We start from the raw sequence: 21,272 nt of genomic DNA on the forward strand, positions 1-21,272 counted from the left end.
AATCTTTCTGGCTTGGAGCAGGCGTCTACGCAACGGCAGAGGCAACTGCCCAGTTTACAGGAATTCAACTGATAAATATTTCTAAGAAGGAGGCAGATGATACTAAAGGGACAAACAGTAAGACACCTACAAATAATGGAATAAACAATAAATACCTAAATTAAATACAAATTAAACATCCGTTTTTAAAACACCACATAAAAAATGAAGACTAAGTAACGAACCAAGCAATTAAAAAAAACCAGTGCTGATCTCTGATGCCTCTGTGCTGCTGTAAGGTAGTTAGTAATTCAAGGAAAAACTAGAAATTCATATGTTATTCAAAAACTACATACAGAGAGAAATGGAGTTTGTACAATTTTTGTAATAAAAGTGTGTTTAGGTGGTGCATTTACATCAAAAGGACACATGGTAGAGTGTAAAGACTTACTTGCAAATCCCTGTGTACGAGAAATTTGCACTCACCATAAAGACTTTTGATTCAGTCGTTTGAGAGTTTCCCCAAAGAAAGTTTGCTGAGTACGAAGATTTAAAAATATATGAATGTGTGATACGATACCAAGTGGTGCAAAGACCTCAGGACCAAAAGAGTGGGTATGACTAACATCTTATGCAGCACATTTAATTTTACTCGAAAAAATCGTGTATATTTTTTTAAATGGTTTAGAGTTTGCCAGTTGTGTTTAGAAGGTTGATAAGGATAGACTGCGTTTCCTTCTTTTAAAAAGAAAAAGCTAACGGGGGATCAGAAGGTGTGTAAACAGTATTTATTAGACAAAATGTGTATATGGTAAAAGTTTCAGTATTGTATTGGACTTTGCTAAGTTGAGTTTCAACGTAAACTTTAAACTAGAGATTATAACTCCATTTATAAGAAAATTAAATCATTTATTTTTGTCTGATTTAGACAAACTGCATTTCTTTTTCTTCCGTCAAAATACGGACATTTAATAAATCATGTTTTGCCGTTAAGAGATGTAGAGAACTTGCCTTTTGTCTAATTGTTTATGTATTATTAGATGATTGTCACAAGGGGACAGTTTGAAGTCGATTAAGAAAACCAACGTCATTGCATAACAAGAGAGACGATAAAAAGACAAACCAATTCAGACAAAAAAACATTATACAAATTAAATTAAAGACTGAGCAACACAAATCCCGTCTGAAACTAGGGTGTATGTGGGTGTGCAATAAAGAGTGCTTCGATCTTTTGCTCCTATTGACTCCTATAATTGTGATCATGACAAGTACCAATTTGGAAATGAATTTAATTCGGTGATGTCACAACAGAGGAAATTAAGACAAAATTGTGGTGACAATTGGCATTAATTAGTGATTATAAGGGAGAACACGAATTTACCGAAAAGAACAATAATTTGGCATGTACAAAAAATTGTAGATTATTGTAGGAACGGAGGTTAACGTCCGACATTCAGTTATAAAACATTGCTATACAATAATTGCCTTCATGTTGTTGGTGGTTTTTATTGAAGAAGTTTGCTGTTTAGAATAAATTACCATCATAATATTCGTTTCGTTGTGAGATGTAATAGTGAATTATTTTCCATTATTGATACGCATTTGAAAGCGTGACAACGATAGTGCATAAAAATGACAGCTTTAATCCTCCGAGTTTGACTTTCCTTATTAGTTACAACCTTAGTTTTTGTATATATGATGACGTACACAATTTTGTCATATATAAACCGGAAACTTAATTAAAAATAAAAAATCGCTTAAACTCTGAACTCCGAGGAAACTTTAAAACCGAAACAAATGGCAAAATCAAAAGCTCAATCCTTTTGTACGACAGTCGCATCAAGTGCCATTATATTGGCAACGATGCGTGAACAAAACAAACAAACATTATGTGTAAAAATGTCAAAATTATGGGTACAGCAGTCAACATTGTATAATAATCTTTATCACTATAAAAACAAACAAATATCTTCACAGCTACTTTTGCATAGGTACTATTTCTGTACTAAAAATCTGTAGTACTGGGAATCTACTTTTAATATTCAGTACTATTTTGTTACTTTCAAATTATTGTAATATTTAGGTACCTGTATTTTACAGTACTTAATTTGTACTTGAAATTTAGGGACTACATATTTTTGGTTACTACCGTTACATTTCAGCATTTTGAGAGTTTTCCTATTTCAAATCTCTTAAAATTATGATTTTTTCAAACATGGAATATTGTATAATTTATGTACCAAAAGATTTAGTACAAATCAAGTTCTGTAAAATACAAGTACCTAAATATTACAATAATTTTAAAGTAAAGAGATAGTACTAAATATTAAAAGTAATTTTCCAGTACTACATATTTTAGTACAGAAATAGTACCTATGCAAAAGTAGCTGTGTAACAAAGACGCTCAAAAGGCATATATCAAACTAAACAACCTCATTCATTGCTTTCTTATTTCTGTATTTTATTTCTGTATGTTAAATCCACCTATAAAGGATTGACGTGGGATCGCGCGTTTGACGTCAGAATGTAACAAAACGTCACACAGGTAGAGATATAAAATGAATTCCTTGTTCAAAGTATGGAAAGAATATAGTCTATAGTTCACTCAGGTATATCCTCTTCAAAATGTGAATGAGAAGTTTACCTTGACCTTCCTGCCGCTTGTTTATATGCTTATTGTGTATTTCTTCTAAAAAAAGAGACACGTCATTATTCATCAAAGAAACACAAAACGACTTATAGACAAAGCATTAATAAATATGAAAGACAAGAATACAAAAATTATCAAAGAACAATAACACAATGGCAGGATGTTTAAGTACAGAGCCACGTCATATGTATAAAAGAAACACAAAACGTCACACGGACAGAGCATATAAGCAAACATAAAATATACAGAACCACGTCAAATGGTTATCACAAGAAACGGACCAAACTGTAAAAGTAATAATAATAAAGACAAATAAAAGAACACTATAACGCATTACAAAGATGATAATCAATGTCAATACGCAAAATCTATACTTGAAGACCATCGTGTATTATTTGTAAAGTTGATTAGGAATAAGTCTAAGTAGGAGATGTATTCTCTTGAATACCGATAAGTTGGAAAATGTACATCCCATATTTAGCTAAAGTTGGTATATGCTACTAAGGTGGGGGAAATTTACAATTTCAAAATTAAAAATGTCTCGTTTGTCATAGATTCGAGTTCAGAGATGAATGTGTATGTCAAATTCGACGTATAAGTCTGAAAATGAAGTGGAGGAAGACATGCGTGTTTTTTATTTTTTTTATTTTTATTTTTAGTGCTGGGGATTTATTAATGGAACTTAATCAAGAAAGTTCGGATTGTTACAGGAAAGAACATCATCACTATATCTAAAGGAGAAATTAAATAACTTGGCTCCTTTGGTCTTCTTGTTTTCGAAGTGTCTGAAGGAACTTCGATTGATATGAAAATATGGAGAGGTTGGGAAGGAGTGGCACATAGTTCGTTCCAATACGAATGCCGACAATTTTATTGAAAAAGTCTATCTCCAATTTCAACAAATATGGTGTCGATAAGAAGACTCCAGTATATTGATTCTATGTCCTTTAAGTCATGGCAGTACCATGGATAAAATTAAATCAAGCGTTTTAGCCGGCAGTATAAAATCTTAAGTGCATAATACCACCAATTGTAGACCAAAGATAATTGTAAATACTCTGACCACTTTTTGCATGTGGTGACCATGTTTTCCTTTCCGGGAAAAATACTCGGAATTACGACTTATAATAAGAGTTTTGTTGAAAAAGACCAATATTCTATCACACTTGCAGTAGGTATGTATTGACTTGATATAACCAAATAAAAGATTTGAAATAATTTAATTTAGCTTTTTATTTAGCTTTTTACTGATGAAAATGTAATATCATAAAACTGTTTGTACATTTATCTTTTATATGTCCTAGGTTTATTTTTATTTCTACTTAGTTTTCACACAATTTCTATGTTAAATAGTTGCTAAAGTTAGACACGTTTCTAGAATTTACTATCGACTACCGTATTATACTTCCAAAATGTATAAATAAATTTCAAATGTAAAAACATTATCTATATTGTGTTATTATACATATAAAAGTGTACAATGCAACGCATGTCTATATGTAGAGGTAGTTTTTTGTGATAAAAGTTCAAATAAGGAAAATGCTTTGAACACAGATAAAACGGCAAATATGATAATATTTTATTTGAATATATTAGATGATTCACTTATTCACAAGTTTTATTAAAGTCCATATCAAAGTGCATACTATGGTATTTCCTCGTTTACTTCCTCAATATATATGTTTTAAGTGAAATTACGCAGGAAGTCATGTAACAAATATGATCATAATTCTGATTTAGCAACTCTGAATGTAAGTTTTTACAATTTTTTTAATAAAAACATTCCTCCACCTTTGAAAGAGAACAAAAAGATCGGTAATATTGAGCTTTCACCAGTAAACGTTTGCGTCTTTGTTTGGCAAAACTCAGCGTTTCAGGATTAATGTCTTATCTTCTTTTAGAAGTAGCAATGCTTGTATTTTATTTGTCATTGTTCCCTGGGTCACGTCTTCGTTTGTCTGAAAAACAAAATAATATACGTAAAAATATTCAACAGGCAGGAACAGTAAATATTGTTAACATTTAACATTACTCAAATGAGCAAAATTTAAATCCGATGCTAAATAAAATTTATCAATTTTTTTTCCTAAAAGGGTATGGTGCCTTAAAAACACGACAGTTAGTCAAGAAAAATACGTCAGTGCAATTTTGAAAAATCTGACATCAAAAATAACTATTAGATCTCGCTAACGAATACTGCAGAGTTTTCTGATCTTTTTAAGTGGTTAGAGTCTTTTTTTATCAAGTTCATCTCTATATCAAAGCTTGTCCTGAAATTTTCCTGACAATTCCAATTACCAATCCTATCAGTGGTAAAACATGTTATTGAGTGTCTTGGTTTATATATATATATATAGATATATATATCCAACATTCATATATTTAGTTATGATGTTTCGATATTCTTTTGAAATTCCGGTGGAATATTGTGTTACGTCCTGAGTTCTGAATGTTCAGTACATTTCACGTATGACTTATTCGTCAGAATATAGTTATAGGAAGATGTGGTGTAAGTGCCAGTGAGACAATTATCCATCCAAGTAATAATTTATAAAAGTAAACCATTATATATCAAAGTACGGCCTTCAACACGGAGCATTGGCTCACACACCGGACAGCAAGCTATAAAGGGACCCAAAAATTACTAGTGTAAAACCATTCAAACGGGAAAAACAACAATCTAATCTATATAAAAACTAGAAACGAGAAACACGTATGAACTACATAAACAAACGACAACTACTGTACATCAGATTAGTCGAGTTGATCGTGGTTCGTCAACAGTGTTTTTGCTTTATGTTGTTTGTTTTCAAGCGTGTGTATTTGTACTGTTTTCCTGCCAAGTGCACCAGTGTTGCCATTTCAGCATTATCTTTATCATTGTAATATAAGCGGGATGTTTGGCTACGCATGGAACAAGGTACAACCAATCATTTGTTTTTCTTCAAACAGCATGTACATGTACCAAGTCAGGATTATTACAGTTGATATCAAAAAGTCCCTTTCTATATATGTTGGCGTAATTGAAGTTCTGTGTTTCTGTTCTTCTAATGGTTGATGTGTATCCCTCGGTTTTAGTTTATAACCCGCATTTGTGTTCACTTATTCGATGTATGACTATTAAACAGTGGTATACTACTAATGTCTTTATCTATCAAAGTTCAGATCCACATAATAACTTTTCTATTTTGCTCAAAATAAAACAATAAATTTGAAATATTTCAAATAAGCTTGTAAATTGATCAAAAACGCTACATTTTACTTGTACAGGTTGTTTTCTGTAATTAGTTAATACTTCAGTTTTATCATGTATATATTTTATATAGTCATTTTATAGAATTTACTGTTTGTAAAAGTATAAATTATTCTAATTAATAGGGATGTTCTGGTCCCAAACAGAAAACCCTGGCCGTTTTTGGCACATCTTTTTTGAACTTTTGGTCCTCAATGCTGTTCAACTTTGTACTTGTTTTGGCTTTCAAACTTTTGTATCTGGGCGTCACTAGAAAGTCTTGTGTGGACGAAACGCACTTCTGGTGTATTAAATTTTAAACCTGGTGCCTTTCTTTGGCTTTTATTCGTGAATTTCTTTGTCAAATCTGTTTTCCTATTTATTTGTATTGTAGTCCTGTAATGTTGTGTTGTCATTTTAATGTTATATTTAACATGGCCATTAAAGAGGAAGGTTTGGCATACCATAAAACCAGGTTCAACCAACCATTTTTGTCTTTTTACAAAATGTCCTGTACCAAGTCAGGAATATGGTCATTGTTATGTTATAGTTTGTTTCTGTGTGTGTTACATTTTAACGTTGTGTTTCTTTTGTGTCGTTTGTTTCCTCTTATATTTGAGTGTGAATTCACATTATTATAAGACGTGTCACGGAACTGTTCTATCCCAAATTCATTTATTAAGTGTTGATGTTATATTTGTTATTCTCATCGGATTTTGTCTAATTCTTAGTTCGTTTCTGTGTGTGTTACATTTTAATGTTGTGTCGTCATTCCCCTCTTATATTTAATGCTTTTCCCTCGGTTTTGGTTTGTGACCCGGATTTGGTTTTTTTCTATCGATTTATGATGAGTTTTGAACATCGGTATACTACTGTTGTCCTTATTAACTCCTCCTTATTAAAGAATTTGTGAGTTTATCTTGAGTTCTTTTTTTCAGACATTATGCAGTTTCTACTTCTTTCGATTTTACCACTGGTGTTAGCAAGTACTAAATGCAACAAATATTGTACATGTAGTGTTGAAAAGTGTAAAAAAAGTACAATAAACGTTGGAACATGCGATGGAGATGGAAGATCAAAACAAAAACTGACGTACATTCCGAAATTCCCCGATGGAACACGGAAGGTTGTATTTATAAACAACGACTTACAGATACTATCTAAAAGGTCACTAGAAAACATATCATTAGCGAGTTCTCATGTAACTGACTTGAACTTAAAATACAACAATATAACATTCATTCACAACAATACGTTCAGTGGTATGATTTGGTTATGTAAATTGGACATTTCTGGTAATAGTCAACTTATAAGTAGTGATATAGCTTACAGTTTTTATAGCCTGCCGAAACGCTATATAAATACATTGGTATTAAAAAGCATGAAACTCAAACCCTTTGACGGCATGTTTAGTGGACTTAAAGGGTGCAAGATTCATAAAATTTCTATGACCAACAATGATATTGAAACATTTAATGGAACATGGTTTGCACAATTAAAAGAGTTGTTCAGTCTAGACATAAATTGGAATAGAATATCAAGCCAAAATTTGAATATAAAAGGACTCTCTAGCTTAACTTATTTACATCTGGGCGACAACCCGTTATCGGAAATCCCTGCGTTTTGTGATGAAGGCCTTTTTCAGTTAAAGATATTACATCTTTCATATACTCAACTGCAATCATTTGCCGATATGAAAGACAAATTCAGATGCCTACAATCATTAGAACGATTGTTTTTAAACGGCCTCAACATAAATCAACTGCATACAAATACATTTTCAGACTTAAAGAGCTTGAAGGAACTCAGTTTGATTAAAATGCAAGGACGTAGCTTACAAATAAGCCCGTATGCATTTAATAGCTCGTCTTTAGAACAATTCAGTTTTTTTATGACAAACGGATTCCGTTTTACCAAGTGGTCTGCACAAGTCCGATATTTTGACCCGCAGACACTTTTCGATAAATGCAGAAATATTTTTTCTCTTGATCTGTCAAACAATTTGTTCGATTTCACACAAAAATCTATCCGAGACATGTTCAAACCATTAAAAAAACTAAAAAAACTTTATTTGGAAAAATTACAAATTGATTATATTCCCTGGAACTTCCTATACCAATTCCCTCGACTTCAGTTGCTTTCCATGGCGAACAACAAGATAGTACCATGGATCGATGGTTCATCAACGTTTAAAGACGTTAAGTCACTACAAGAACTTAAGTTGGAGAATAATAAAATAAGCATGATTAGTTCAAAATCTATACCATCAACTGTTCTTGACAATTTAAAGAAAATTGATCTTTCAAAAAACCATTTCACGTGTTCCTGTGACCTAATGTGGTTCAGAAACTGGATGAAATCAACAAAGGTTGAAATCAAAAATGCAAAGAATTACAGGTGTGACAACTCAGAGTTTTTAATCAATTACAATCCGACTCCCGAAAGCTGTAAAAATATCGTTTTAATTATTGCAGTGTCAGTTGGAAGTCTTGTTGGTGTTATTCTATTTGCTACAATCATTATATACTTTTGTAGATGGCGAATCCGTTTCCAACTATACAACATTCGATCGCGCTATAGAAATTATCACCAACTGAAACACAATAATTGTGTATATGTTGCCTACGTGATATACTGCTATGAAGATTTCAAGTGGGTGAAAGATAAACTCATCAAGGAAATAGAAACAGAACGTGGCTTCAGACTCTGCATTCCTCATAGGGATTTCGAAGTTGGGAAAGTTTTTGCGGACAATATCGTTGATCACATGAATTTGAGCAAAACGGTTATACCTGTCTTTTCTAAGAACTTTTCAAAAAATGAATGGTGTCTCTTTCAGCTTGATGTGGCTCGAAGCAAACTTACAAAAGAAGGATCATTAACAATTTTCCCCGTCATGCTCGAAGAGGTGGAATTTAAAAATATGAATGCAGCAATTTACTCGTTCATAAAGTTATCAAATTATGCAGCTTGGAGCGAAGACAGTTACGCAAAAGAACTTTTCTGGGACAAAATCAAGGATCATTTAAAGAATATCTAAGACAAAGCGGTTTAGTTTAATTTTCAATAGTTTAGAATAAACAAGATGTATACTACACGTTTGTACTTATATGAAGAAAGATTTTGTACCTTTCCAGATAAACATTGCCAGAACGGCTTCGAATGGGATTCCGTCTTTGGGAACGATTCAAAATGCGGGGTACTAGCTCTTTATTCACACACAAGTCGGAAGTTCAATACAGTAAACATAAATAAATTGGTAAAGTCCAAATTCATTTAATAAAGTCCAAATATAAAATAGCAGTGTTACAACTTAGTTATTTTAAATCAAAAACAATGTATATGATCGCGATTGAAAATCCGAACGCAGTTCATGTGCTCTCGTTGGCATACCCAAACTGAGTCCCTGAATATAAATTTATCTTTCTTAAATACCAAATAAAGTTGCTATTACAAAAATGTACAACACAGTTTGTTGGGGTCATGTTGTAAACAGAAATTATATAATAAAGTGATTTAATTTATCAAAGAGAATTACGATAGGTGATCAATCCATCAAGCAATTGAATAATGTGTGTATTTGATATAGTGGCCGAATAAAAAGTTGCATAACGAACTTGTTAAAATATTTACATTTGCTTAGAGTTTAAAAGGTTATTGACAAATAGAAAATTTATAATCTTACATGTTTTAGATGTAAACAAATATTTCGGACATCTAAATTCATAGCGACTTTCGAGATCATTCTTAGTATTGAATAAATTTAAAATGCATGCTGTATACGAAATGTACATAATAGAAATCAATATAATTAGACAGTTTGAAATATAAAATTTAATACCAAAATAATGTGTGACACTTAATCAACTAGCTTCAATTGTTAAACTCATAATCACTTCCAAAGTTACGTTTTCCTTAGTTTTTGAAGGCCGTTGTGGTGAGAAATATAATAAAATAAACACTAGGTTATGAATAATGTATGCCAAACGCGCGTTTCTTCTATAAGAGATGCATCAGTAACACTCTAATCAAAACAGATGTAAAAGTTAAATAATTCTTTTAGTTTGTAACCCTGATTTGTTTTTTCTCTATTGATTTTTGAATTTTGAACAACAGTATACTACTGTTGCCTTTATTTATACAACTAAAGTAATCTATTCACAGGGTAGAACTCCTAAGTTTTCAACAATTCTAAATTTTGATTATAATTTATTTTTACCACATTCTATTGAAACAAATTATAGAAAATGCTTAAGAAGGTAAATCGCGTACACATTTGGATCGGGCATGTTTGAATCTCTTACATAACCGTATAATTAATATAAAAACTTTTAGAATTTCGAATAGTAAATTTTTAGTTTAAATTTACCCTTTAAGAAGAGCTTCATATATCAGTCAAGTAAAATGGTCAAGTAATATATGGTACATTACAGGCTGATATATAGCTGAAATTAAACAAGAGAGATGGAACTTTTTATTACGTATTAAAAAACAAGTTGTGATATATGAATTGCTTAGCAACGCTCAATGCTCTTCAACTTTGTACTTATTTGGTTTCATAACTATTTCTATCATAGCGTCACTGATGAGTCTTATGTAGACGAAACGCGCGTCTGGCGTATTAAATTATATTCCTAGTACCGTTGATAACTATTTAGCAATACAACTGTTTCTATGGCCTTTAAAAATTTATGTTTGTACATAATTAAGGATTTTATGCACCTGATATACGTATTTCTACTCGTGGAGCGATGAGATATTTGTTAACCTTTGACCAAAATTTTACAAAATTGTCGATTGTGGTAGGTGTGAAAATATGTTAATCTTTTTGTGCAAAGGCATAAATTCTACAGTAAAAAAAAAACACAGAAAAAAATAAAAATTGATTTTTAATGAGTCTGACATAACAACAGAGTAGGTGTGTTTGCATAACAATGTTTACTCACAGGACTAGACGACAGACCTTAAAATTGGATTTTAAAAATGTATAACATAATTTAAAAGAATATTTTGTTTTTTTGAAAATTCCTCCTGACAACCGATCAGACAATATAGTTTTAAAAATATGTTGTATGATTGCAAATGATACAATTAACTCACCATCCGATCTCATCAATAACAAAACTGATAATACAGAACGAAAGCATCACAGCATAAATATGCATTTGCAAATGTACATAATGGGTTTTTATAAGTTTATTTCTTTAAACGAGTTTGAGCTATACACTTACTTGAGTGTGTTTATAAACATAACAAGTGTATTATCTGGATGTGCGATCGATTATTTAGACGCATATATATAATAAGTGCTGCCATTTTCCGGAAGCTAGGCGATATCTTCTTAAAGTGTGTGGATCAAATTATAAATCTTGAGGCGTGTAATATGTATATATGCACATACAGCTACATTGAAATCAGGTAGGTGCAAGGCAATTACAGTTACATAAATATTTTCAACATAATCAACATCTGTTAGTGAAATGTAAGATACATATTTTCGTCAAAAACATGTCTCTCTGTCATGTAATTACTGATCACGTGTAACTGGTACATGCTACTGGGAAATGGCATTTTAAAATGTCATTACAGTTATAAAATCTTATAGCGTGTTATCATTTTGTAGACTTTGATAACATTTTAGCAATCATTCGATCAATCTATGTCTAAAAATCAGTAGATTCGCAACGTGGGAGGTATGGAAAATGAAATACTTAATTTCATTATATTAAATCTTCATCTTAACACGTTTATTGTTCTGGCATATGTTTTGTATGTTGTAAATGTATATAGCATTATTCATTAAGTTATCTATATAGGTTGAGTCGTAATAATGACAGATAGCCTCCTATTAACAAATAATGTTATCAAATGTACATGTTATGATGATATGTATGTAACAGGAAAACACGTACGCACTTCAATTGAGCGTCAAAGAAAAAAAATTAAAAATAATACACATTTACAATGAACGTTAAACGGTGTCAGAGACGGATTTAGAAGAGAGGGCCAAAGTGATCACTCCATCTCCCCTTTTTGTGAAAAACTTGGTTGATTATTTAGGGAATCACTGCAGCATGACTTGAGCGGTTTCCCTTTTTGGCCCCCAACCGTTTCCCCCCAACATTATAAAGATTTCTCGATCCACCACTGATAGGATCAATAAACCATGGATAACATAGAACATGCGTATAATGATCTATTATAAGTCTGTTACAGTACTTTACCCACAAATATTCATAGATTATTTCGCACAAGAATCGGTCTGGTCACATTTCGTGAAAAAGAAATATTGGTATCAAATTATTTCAAAATGTGTTTTTTTACATTTCTCAATTTTATTTTTGGAATTAAAAACTAATTTAGAGAACAATTGATGGTCTTTACACTTTTTACCATTTCCTTTGATATAAACATATCAAAATGTGGTTTAGAATGTCATTTCCAGTGTCAAATGATAGCTTGCCGTTTCCTGATTCAAAAAAATGTACGGTTTCTATACAATTCTGTTAGAAATAAGGGAGGTAATTTGTTACTTGCAGTCTGAATAATGTTACTTCCGGTATTATTTGATAGTTTATTTGACAATGCTTTTGATATTATAATGTTTTATAAACATTAACTTTAAATAAGTAAAAAAGATAGCCCCTGCATGTTCACACAAGGTCACATCTTTTTTGTCAAGGTCATATGGCTTGTAACCTAATGCACAAAGTCATATGGCTGTATGATGTATAAATATGAAATTAAAGTAAAGGTCAAATCTAGAACGTCAAATTTACCTATGACCTTGACCGCAAGGTCATAAACCAAGGACATAAAATCAAAAGACACAAAGGTCTTTAATATACAATTTGAAAAATCAGGCGAAGTTCGCGAATTATTTTGGATAAAAAGACTTCAAACACCTTATCCTCTCGGTCTCAATGACAAAATATTAGGGCAAGGGAACATATCTAAAACTTCTATCGATGTCATTACATTGTTGATAAACGACGTATAAATAACAGGTCTCATGGTAAACGCAAAAACCGTAATCAACGTATTAAACATCGTATAAATTATACACTTGCTGATCTGTTATCTGTAATAAAGAATAATGACATACATCAAGTATTATGCAAACTTGGTCAGATACCTATAAGTAAATTATATGCTATTTTTCTGGAGTGTGATAAAATTTCTTTTTTTAGCCCGTTTTATGAATACACTCGTATTATTACAGCCTTTTGTCATCACAGACTATTTCCTAGTATTGATAAACCTGAAAATCATAAACGACATTTTCTTAAATCAAAATATATAAATAGAGGTATAATTGATTTTATTAATTTGTCTAGCATATTCAATAACTCTTCTGTCTATAGCTTAATACCTCCATATTTTGATAATATAGAACAACCCATTATTTCGTGTTTTTATAAAAAAAAATCGAGCAGAAATTTGATTTTTAATTATACGTCAATTACAGCAGACGTCAATATAGAAAATAATGTTCCTTCCACTTGAGACTGCGAAACATATAGTTTTAGATATGTTCCCTATGGTCATGTTATTACAGGAGACTTCAACATCGTCGAAGACCGTGAGGTCATAACTTTTCTAAAGAAAGGACCGAAATACCCGTCCTCCATCTATAATAGATTGGAAACAGTGTCGTCAGGTCATTAAAGACGATCTGTTTGCCTACTGTAAAAATTGGTGCAAACGTTAAAAATCTGATAAAAATCTTTAGATAGTTATTTGAATAAAATTATGAATACTGTTAATATTCGAATATCTCATTTAATAAACAATTCTGAAATTAATAAAAGGAACCATGATATTCCCATTTCTAGAATAAAAAATAAACTCAAGGTACTCGCAGAGCGGTTTGTGTTCGTACCGGCAGACAAGGCAGCCAATAATGTAGTGGTGGTGTGACGCATATACTACACGGAAGTTCTTCAAAACGAAATTATCAATTCCTCTACATTCAGGTCCGTGCGCACCACAGAGAGTCAAATCGTTAACAAGTATACCACTGCCACTACCGAGCTTAAAGCATCTTCCGAACATTTGAAAGTCCCTACCATGTACTGGTTACCGAAATTACACAAAAAACATTAAAATTCCGTTTCATCTCTGCTTCGAGTAAGTGTTCTACTACTAATTTATCAGTGCTTCTAACTACCTCTCTTACTACTATCAAAGAACTGGTTATTAACTTTTGTAATAAAGCTTATAAAAATAATGGTATTAATTATTTCTGGAGTGTCAAAAATTCGTTAGAGGTTTTAGATGAAATACATGCTTTTGATGGTCCTTATATTTCTGTTGACAGTTACGATTTTTCTACTCTGTACACTATACTTCCACATAATTTTAAAAAGAAAAAGTTTTGGTATTTGATAAAATGGTCTTTCGAAAAATATCATTGTAATTTTATTTGCTGTAACTCGTTTAAAGCCTTTTTCTGTAACGATACACTTACTGGAAATGTGAGGATATGATTGAACCTTTAAATTTTCTACTAGATAACATTTATGTACGTTTCGGCGATATAGTGTATCGTCAGGTAGTAGGTATTCCTATGGGCACTAACTGTGCCCCTTTAATAGCAGATTTATTTTTATATTGCTATGAATCTCAGTTTATGACCAAACTCAGTAAAGACCCATCATTGTTATATTTGGTTGATACATTCAGAAATACCTACCGTTATCTGGATTATATTTTTTCGTTGAATAATCCAGAGTTGTCGAAATTTACTTCCGAAATTTACCCAAAAGAACTTACTTTAACTAAATCTAACATAAACAGCAGCAGTTGTCCTTTTCTAGATTTAGACAATGCAATTTCAAACGGGAAACTACATACTAAAATTTACGACAAAAGAGACGATTTTTTTTTTCTTATTGTTAATTTTCCTTTTTTTAGACGGCGATGTGCCGTTGGCTCCATCATACTGTGTTTATATATCCTAACTCGTTCGGTATGCCCGTGTGTGTTCTGATGTCGTAGATTTTAACGAACGTAATCAATGCATCACTGGGAAATTATTGTGTAAGGGATTTCGATACCATAAATTACTTAAAACTTTTACTAAATTCTTCCATAGATACAAAGATTTGATTAGTAGTTTTTGCTGTACCTGTAGAAAACTTATTAAAATGGTATTTCACGTTCTAAATTTTACGTTATAATGTATTTAAAGCGAGGAAATCACTATGTGATCCGTGTAAACTCATCGAACTTTTAAACAAACTTATAAGTAAGGGTTATCGTACCAATATTGTAATTATAACTCTGAATATAGTTTACATTGGCACTAATATCGATTTTGTCACTAACAAATTAAAACATAACTAAATTGTATCTTCTTTTGAGGCGGGATATATAGAGACACAAACACGTTAATTTTTATCTCTGTAAAAGTCGCTCCTCACTATCCTACTACCTGTCGATACATTTATTTTTGGCATTGCACAAATCATGTCTTCTCTGACTGTTCATGACGTTAAAATACTAAATCCCTGGGATGTGTTTTAGTTGATTTTAGTCTCTGATGCATGATTTTTTTCATTATTTAATAATTGTTTTTGGCTTTTAACTAGCTTTCAGTAACTGCGAGTACTCTCAAATCGTATTTTCTTGTTAATTCGACCTGTTGATACTGTTTATAATGCTTTTTGTTATTTTATATTAATATGGATCTTGTCTATATATTTTATTTGTATGACAGAACTTTCTTAGTATTCCTAATTATTGGAAAGAGTTTATACACATAAGTAGTATACCTAAAATGACAAAATTATTTTTCATTTACCTGTATTATTAAAACCGGTTTTTTTTAAACGTGATTATTTTCGAAGGGTTAAATATTTCGCAGTGGTGTCTTGTCATGGCTTTGTTTGGACTTGTTTGTTTGCTTTTTGGCATTGAATGTTTGTCCCAAATATTTGATTAACTGTGCATTTGCATTCAGATATAGCAGATCAAATTTGTTCGTTTATAGTGTGTTAATTTACGTTTTTTTATTGAGTTAAGCCTGCTAATTGATATTTTATCGTGTGTTTTTCTATGTTGTGATGTAATGCTTTTTTTTTCAGAAAAAGGGAGAAGGTTTGGTACCATTAAAACGTTTAATCCCGCTGCAAATGTTTGCACCTGTCCTAAGTCAGGAATCTGATGTACAGTAGTTGTCGTTTGTTTATGTATTTTTTACGTGTTTCACGTTTATAGATTAGACCGTTGGTTTCCTCGTTTGAATGGTTTTACACTTGTAATTTTGGGGCCCTTTATAGCTTATTGTTCGGTGTGAACCAAGGCTCCGTGTTGAAGGCCGTACATTGACCTAATATGGTTTATTTGGATGGAGAGTTGTCTCATTAGCACTAACACCACATCTTCCTATATCTATGTATGGTTAATGTGTTATACCACTATACGCCTTATTCTAAGTGTAAGAGGGGCAAAACTCCCATTTAATGTCTATTATGCACCCTTTCAACCTAAATTTAAAATATACGATTTGTCGCAAATAACATTTATATGATGGAATCTAAATGTTGTCGTTATCTTGTACGATGTTTTAAAATAAGTGAGAATAAGCCAAAACCAAAATTCAGAATATGACCTTGACTTTTGACCTTGATCTAATTTTCTTTTTCTTTTTTTGGACCAAAAAAAAAACAAATCCCAAAACACTAGGTCTGTCGTTTATGATTTACCAGTTACAAATGCAAATCACTTATATCAAATGCATAAGAGAACATAATTCTAATATGGAGTCTCCGGGTAGCTTCGGTTTAATTGATTATCCTAATCCTGAAGATATAACGAGCAATTTTGTGAAAGGAAATGAATGATTAAAAATTAGTTCCTAGAATTTAGTCGCATCTTATGGCGTGTGAATTTCTCAGCTTGTATTGCTTACTATGGTATGTTCTTAAGGGCTTGTGTAGTGACGATAACCTTCCATTGGCACAAAAACACGTCGACAGGGATAGAGATGAAAAAAGTCATCAAAGGTACCAGGATTATAATTTAATACGCCAGACGCGCGTTTCGTCTACATAAGACTCATCTGTGACGCTCCGATCAAAATAGTTGTAAAGCCAAACAATTACAAAGTTGAAGAGTATTGAGGACCCAAAATTCAAAAAATATGAGGACCCAAAATTCAAAAAATATGTGCCAAATACGGCTAAGTATATCTATTCCTGGGATAAGAAAATCCTTAGAAAAATTCAAAGTTTTGTAAACAGGAAATTTGTAAAAAAGAAAATGATCATATAATTGATATTCATGTCAACACCGAAGTGCTGACTACTGGGCTGGTGATACCCTGACACAGATGTTTGAAAACATTCGTCCATTCGTGTGTCCGTCTATACATCAGTCTTATTACACACTGTATCTTAATTTTGCTTATGAACTGCAAATTAGAGGTTCTTGAAGTTTTGTTCCAAGTTTCATAGTGGTTATATTTTCAGACATCTTTATTCCTAATAAAATTCCTGTTTGCTTTGTGTAAAAGAATACAAGAACGAAAATTCTTTATGTTTATAATCCAGTATTTTAGGATTTTATCACAAATTTCGCAATATACATTTGATATACATAAAACACAAGTATGAAATTGAAAATATTAATAAGCAAAATAACCACAATGAAACATTGAAATACGAGGAGGATATATCACTACTACTTAAAAAGTTTTGTATTTCTGAATCACATATCTGTCATATGGTATAAACATTAATTTGTTTACACGAAATATGTGGACTATAGCTAAACATTGTGACACATTAACAGATCTGACTCTTTTAAAAGCATTTTTTACTTCTCTTTAGCTGCTTATGTATGCGTTGCTCAAATTGATACGAGTTTGAGAAACGTTGTTGCATTTTCGTCAGAAAGTACAACTTAGGTTCTCTTTACATTTGGTACCAAGTATAATTTTGATAGACTGTATTTTAGTGGTTGTCGTTGGTTCATATTTGTTATATTTGATTTTGGCAAATTGTTTTGTTTTAAAATAGACCGTTAGATTTTTCAATTGAAATGTTTCCTTTTTTTTCTTGTCGGGGCCTTTAGTAGCCGACTTTAAGGTATGGGTGTTTCTGTTTATTGCTGTTCCCCTATTTTTGACATTTGTAACTAGTATGTCTTTGTTTTGTTCACATATCGTTGTCAATATAATGGAATTTTTAGTGAGAGGTTTAGCTTGCTACACAACCAGTTTTAATTCACCATTTTCTACAGAAGAAAATGTCTGTGCCAAGTCAGGAATATGACAGTTGTTATCCATTCGCTCGATTTGTTTGGGCTTTTAATTTGGCCATTTACTTAGGGAATCACCGTTAAAAATTGTCCTCAGAGTTCGATATTTTACTTTTTTTCATAGGCTGACTATCTGTTTTAATTTATGATTCGACATTGTTTGATATATGTGTATTCTTTTACTTGGACGTATTTAAAAGCAGGAACGTAGTACACATTATATTTATTTACACAACGTGTTGTTTATTATAGTTGGTTTGAGGATGCTCGCCTCTCCGTTTCAAGATAACAGACCTTTTTAAAAATTGATAGTATATATATAAATAAACTTAAAATAGTTATCAAAGGTACCAGGATTATAATTAAGAATTTAACGCCAAACGCGCGTTTTATCTACATCAGACTAATCAGTAACGCTCATATCAAATATTTATAAAGCCAAACAAGTACAAAGTTGAAGAGCATTTAGGATAAGTAGAAAAAACTAAGGTCTATGTCCTTGTTTTAAAGATATTACAACGAATTGAAAATTTGTCAGGAAGAGAGGCGAGAGATACAAGAGAGAGAGTCATTCAAACTCATAAGTCGAAAATAAATTGACAACGCAATGCTTATAAAAAAAAGACAAACAGACAAACAAGTAAACAGGCAAACACTTATTATAGTTAAAAAAAACACCATATAAAACTAAAGACTGGGCAACTCGACCCCCCCCCTCCCCCAAAGAACACATGGGGTGATCTCTGATGCTTCGGAGAAGAAATGATTCTCTCTAGAGTTGTCATACATCTACCACAGACACTCATTTTCTTTCAAAAACTATGGAAAAAACAAGGGTTATAAAAGAAATTCATAATGGCATATAGTTATTAAATTCTTTGTCATTTTGGTCTCTTGTAAAGAATTGTCTCATTATTACTTATACCCCTTCTTCTTTTTATGATTTAAACTATTATTAAATCATGAACAGAAAAGCAGGAGTTACAGGGCAAAACGTGTCTTGGCACTACATTGATAAAACTAGAGATTCCGAATATCTGACAACAAAAAGTCCAATCTACCAAATTAAAACAAAAAGCATGAGTTAATACAACACACATTAGTGTACGAACTTGTTGTTTTCTATTTCAGTTACGCCCTTGAACTGTTTCCACATCAAATGTTTCGCTTGCACATGCGTCGACTGCAAAGTCCAGATAAATATGGAAAGCTGTGAACGATCTTGAACTAGATAACTAGGAAACTTACAAATGACAACATTCGTCAAAACTCGGCCGATTCCGAATCTCTAATCTGAGAGTATAGATAGTAAGAAGCGGAGTAACCCGATGTTTTCGGATTGAAATGACAAGTCACAGAGAATAACATTAATATAAAGTAAAAGATAATTCTTTGTTTATTTGAGATACAGAGTTTTGGAATAACATATATTTTAACAATAACCCGGGTTCTTTTTCAAAAAAAGAGATATTGCCGATAACGATCAGTTTCAATGTGAAACACCATGGATGATAAGAATAAATCAGAGCACGTTTTTGTAGGATTTTATCAGAGGATAGAAACCAGTGAAAGAATAAATGGATCGGGACATGCTACTGAAGATTTAGATCACACTACCGACTCGGCAGCAAACACCTGCCAACAGATGATTGCTAGCCAGATAGACTTGGATCAAACTAGCGACTCGACAGCAAACACCTGCCAACAGACTATTGCTAGCCGGATAGACTTCGGAGTTGAACATACTCAGTTGGTTAAATGTTTGATTGACGGAACACAGGCGGAAGATTCTGTAAACAAGTCACATGTCAAAGTCTTTGAGTATAATATAAATAATATATCTGAAACTAAAATATCTACCGAAAACGAAAATCACAAAGAAAACACTTCAGAATCAAATGATGCCACAAATATGGAGAATCAGTCAAATGACAACGAATTGTGTCAGCAAACCGTAACATATGTAAAATCTGAAATGGAAAACAATAATGAAAAAATAAAATTTCAAACGGTAAACTGTATTGAAAATGAAAAATCTCAAATGGAAGACAATATTGAAATAGAAAAAAATCAAATTGTAAACGATACTGAAACAGAAAAATCTCAAATGGAAGATAATATTGATGTAGAAAAATCTCAAATGGAAGATAGTGTTGAAACACAAAAATCTCAAATGCAAGATAATATTGAAACAGAAAAATCTCTAATTGAAGATAATATTGACACAGAATGTTCAAAGTTAGAATATCACATGGATATGCAAAGAGCCCCGTCTCACATTACTGTTGCTAAATGGTCAAGGAAAATCACACCTTCTAAAAAACCGAAATCCTCTGATTCAGTAAAAAGTGAAGAAAAAGATACATTAAGTAGACAGGATGCAAAGACGAAGCTGGTAAATAATTCGGACATTGATAATATCACTGAAAAGGTCACTGGGATAGGAAACACTAAATTGTGCATGAATAATGAATCAACTACGGATTCACTGAACACGAAAGACGAAAACGAATATCGGCTTGCATCAAACAGCGATGAAGGTATAAAATCAAAAAAAGGCGATCGATTGTCTGAGTGCGTTCCTGATGATGATACGGATTCGAATGCATTAAACAAATCTTCACAATCGATAAAACATGAAGAGACTGTTAGAAGTTGTATGGATTGTATTAAACCAGTACAAGTTCAAACCTGGAAGGAAATCAACCAAGGCGACCACATTATTCTGTCAAGGAGTTTTTATGATCATCATGCAATTGTAATCAGAGTTATTGAACCAAAGGATGATACCAGTGATCAGATTGATTTAGAACTAATTCATCAAACAAACAGTACGATGGGTGCCTTTTGGGACAAAATTCGACCTCTAGGATCACTAGCCAAATTACAACGTAAAATTGAAACTGTCGATTTAAAAAGAGAAATAGTGATGATTTGTAAATATTGGGGAAGCATAAAGCCGAGTTCTCCAGAAGAAGTAGTAAAACGGGCAATTGGGGCTTTAGACGTTGACCAAGTGGGATTTCGGTATGATATAATTGATAATAATTGCGAACATTTTGCATCTTGGTGCGTTACTGGAACAAGACTAAGCGTTCAAATACGAAAAGTAACGATTGTTCTTAAAATATTTTTCAAGTTAGGGAA

The 21,272-nt window shown here is 32.0% G+C and overlaps 1 protein-coding gene and 1 long non-coding RNA gene across 2 annotated transcripts; both read left to right on the forward strand.

The window, feature by feature from the left end:
• The first annotated feature begins 4,314 nt into the window (after positions 1 to 4,314).
• LOC143045144 (toll-like receptor 2) lies at positions 4,315 to 8,956 on the forward strand. Its single transcript, XM_076217457.1, has 2 exons — positions 4,315 to 4,380; positions 6,800 to 8,956. Exon 2 carries the CDS (start codon positions 6,805 to 6,807, stop codon positions 8,899 to 8,901), a length of 2,097 nt encoding a protein of 698 aa, XP_076073572.1. The 5' UTR covers positions 4,315 to 4,380; positions 6,800 to 6,804; the 3' UTR covers positions 8,902 to 8,956.
• A 2,065-nt stretch (positions 8,957 to 11,021) lies between these two features.
• Positions 11,022 to 20,439, forward strand: LOC143045145 (uncharacterized). The gene is made up of 2 exons (XR_012968883.1): positions 11,022 to 11,279; positions 19,257 to 20,439. It is a non-coding gene; the product is annotated as an uncharacterized LOC143045145 (long non-coding RNA).
• Positions 20,440 to 21,272: the final 833 nt, after the last annotated feature.

The sequence above is a fragment of the Mytilus galloprovincialis genome, chromosome 9, assembly GCF_965363235.1.
Source record: "Mytilus galloprovincialis chromosome 9, xbMytGall1.hap1.1, whole genome shotgun sequence".
Taxonomy (NCBI): Eukaryota; Metazoa; Mollusca; class Bivalvia; order Mytilida; family Mytilidae; genus Mytilus; species Mytilus galloprovincialis.

Excerpts from the sequence above, each read along its gene's own strand:
- LOC143045144 (XM_076217457.1), top strand. The coding sequence starts at position 6,805 with ATGCAGTTTCTACTTCTTTCGATTTTACCACTGGTGTTAGCAAGTACT.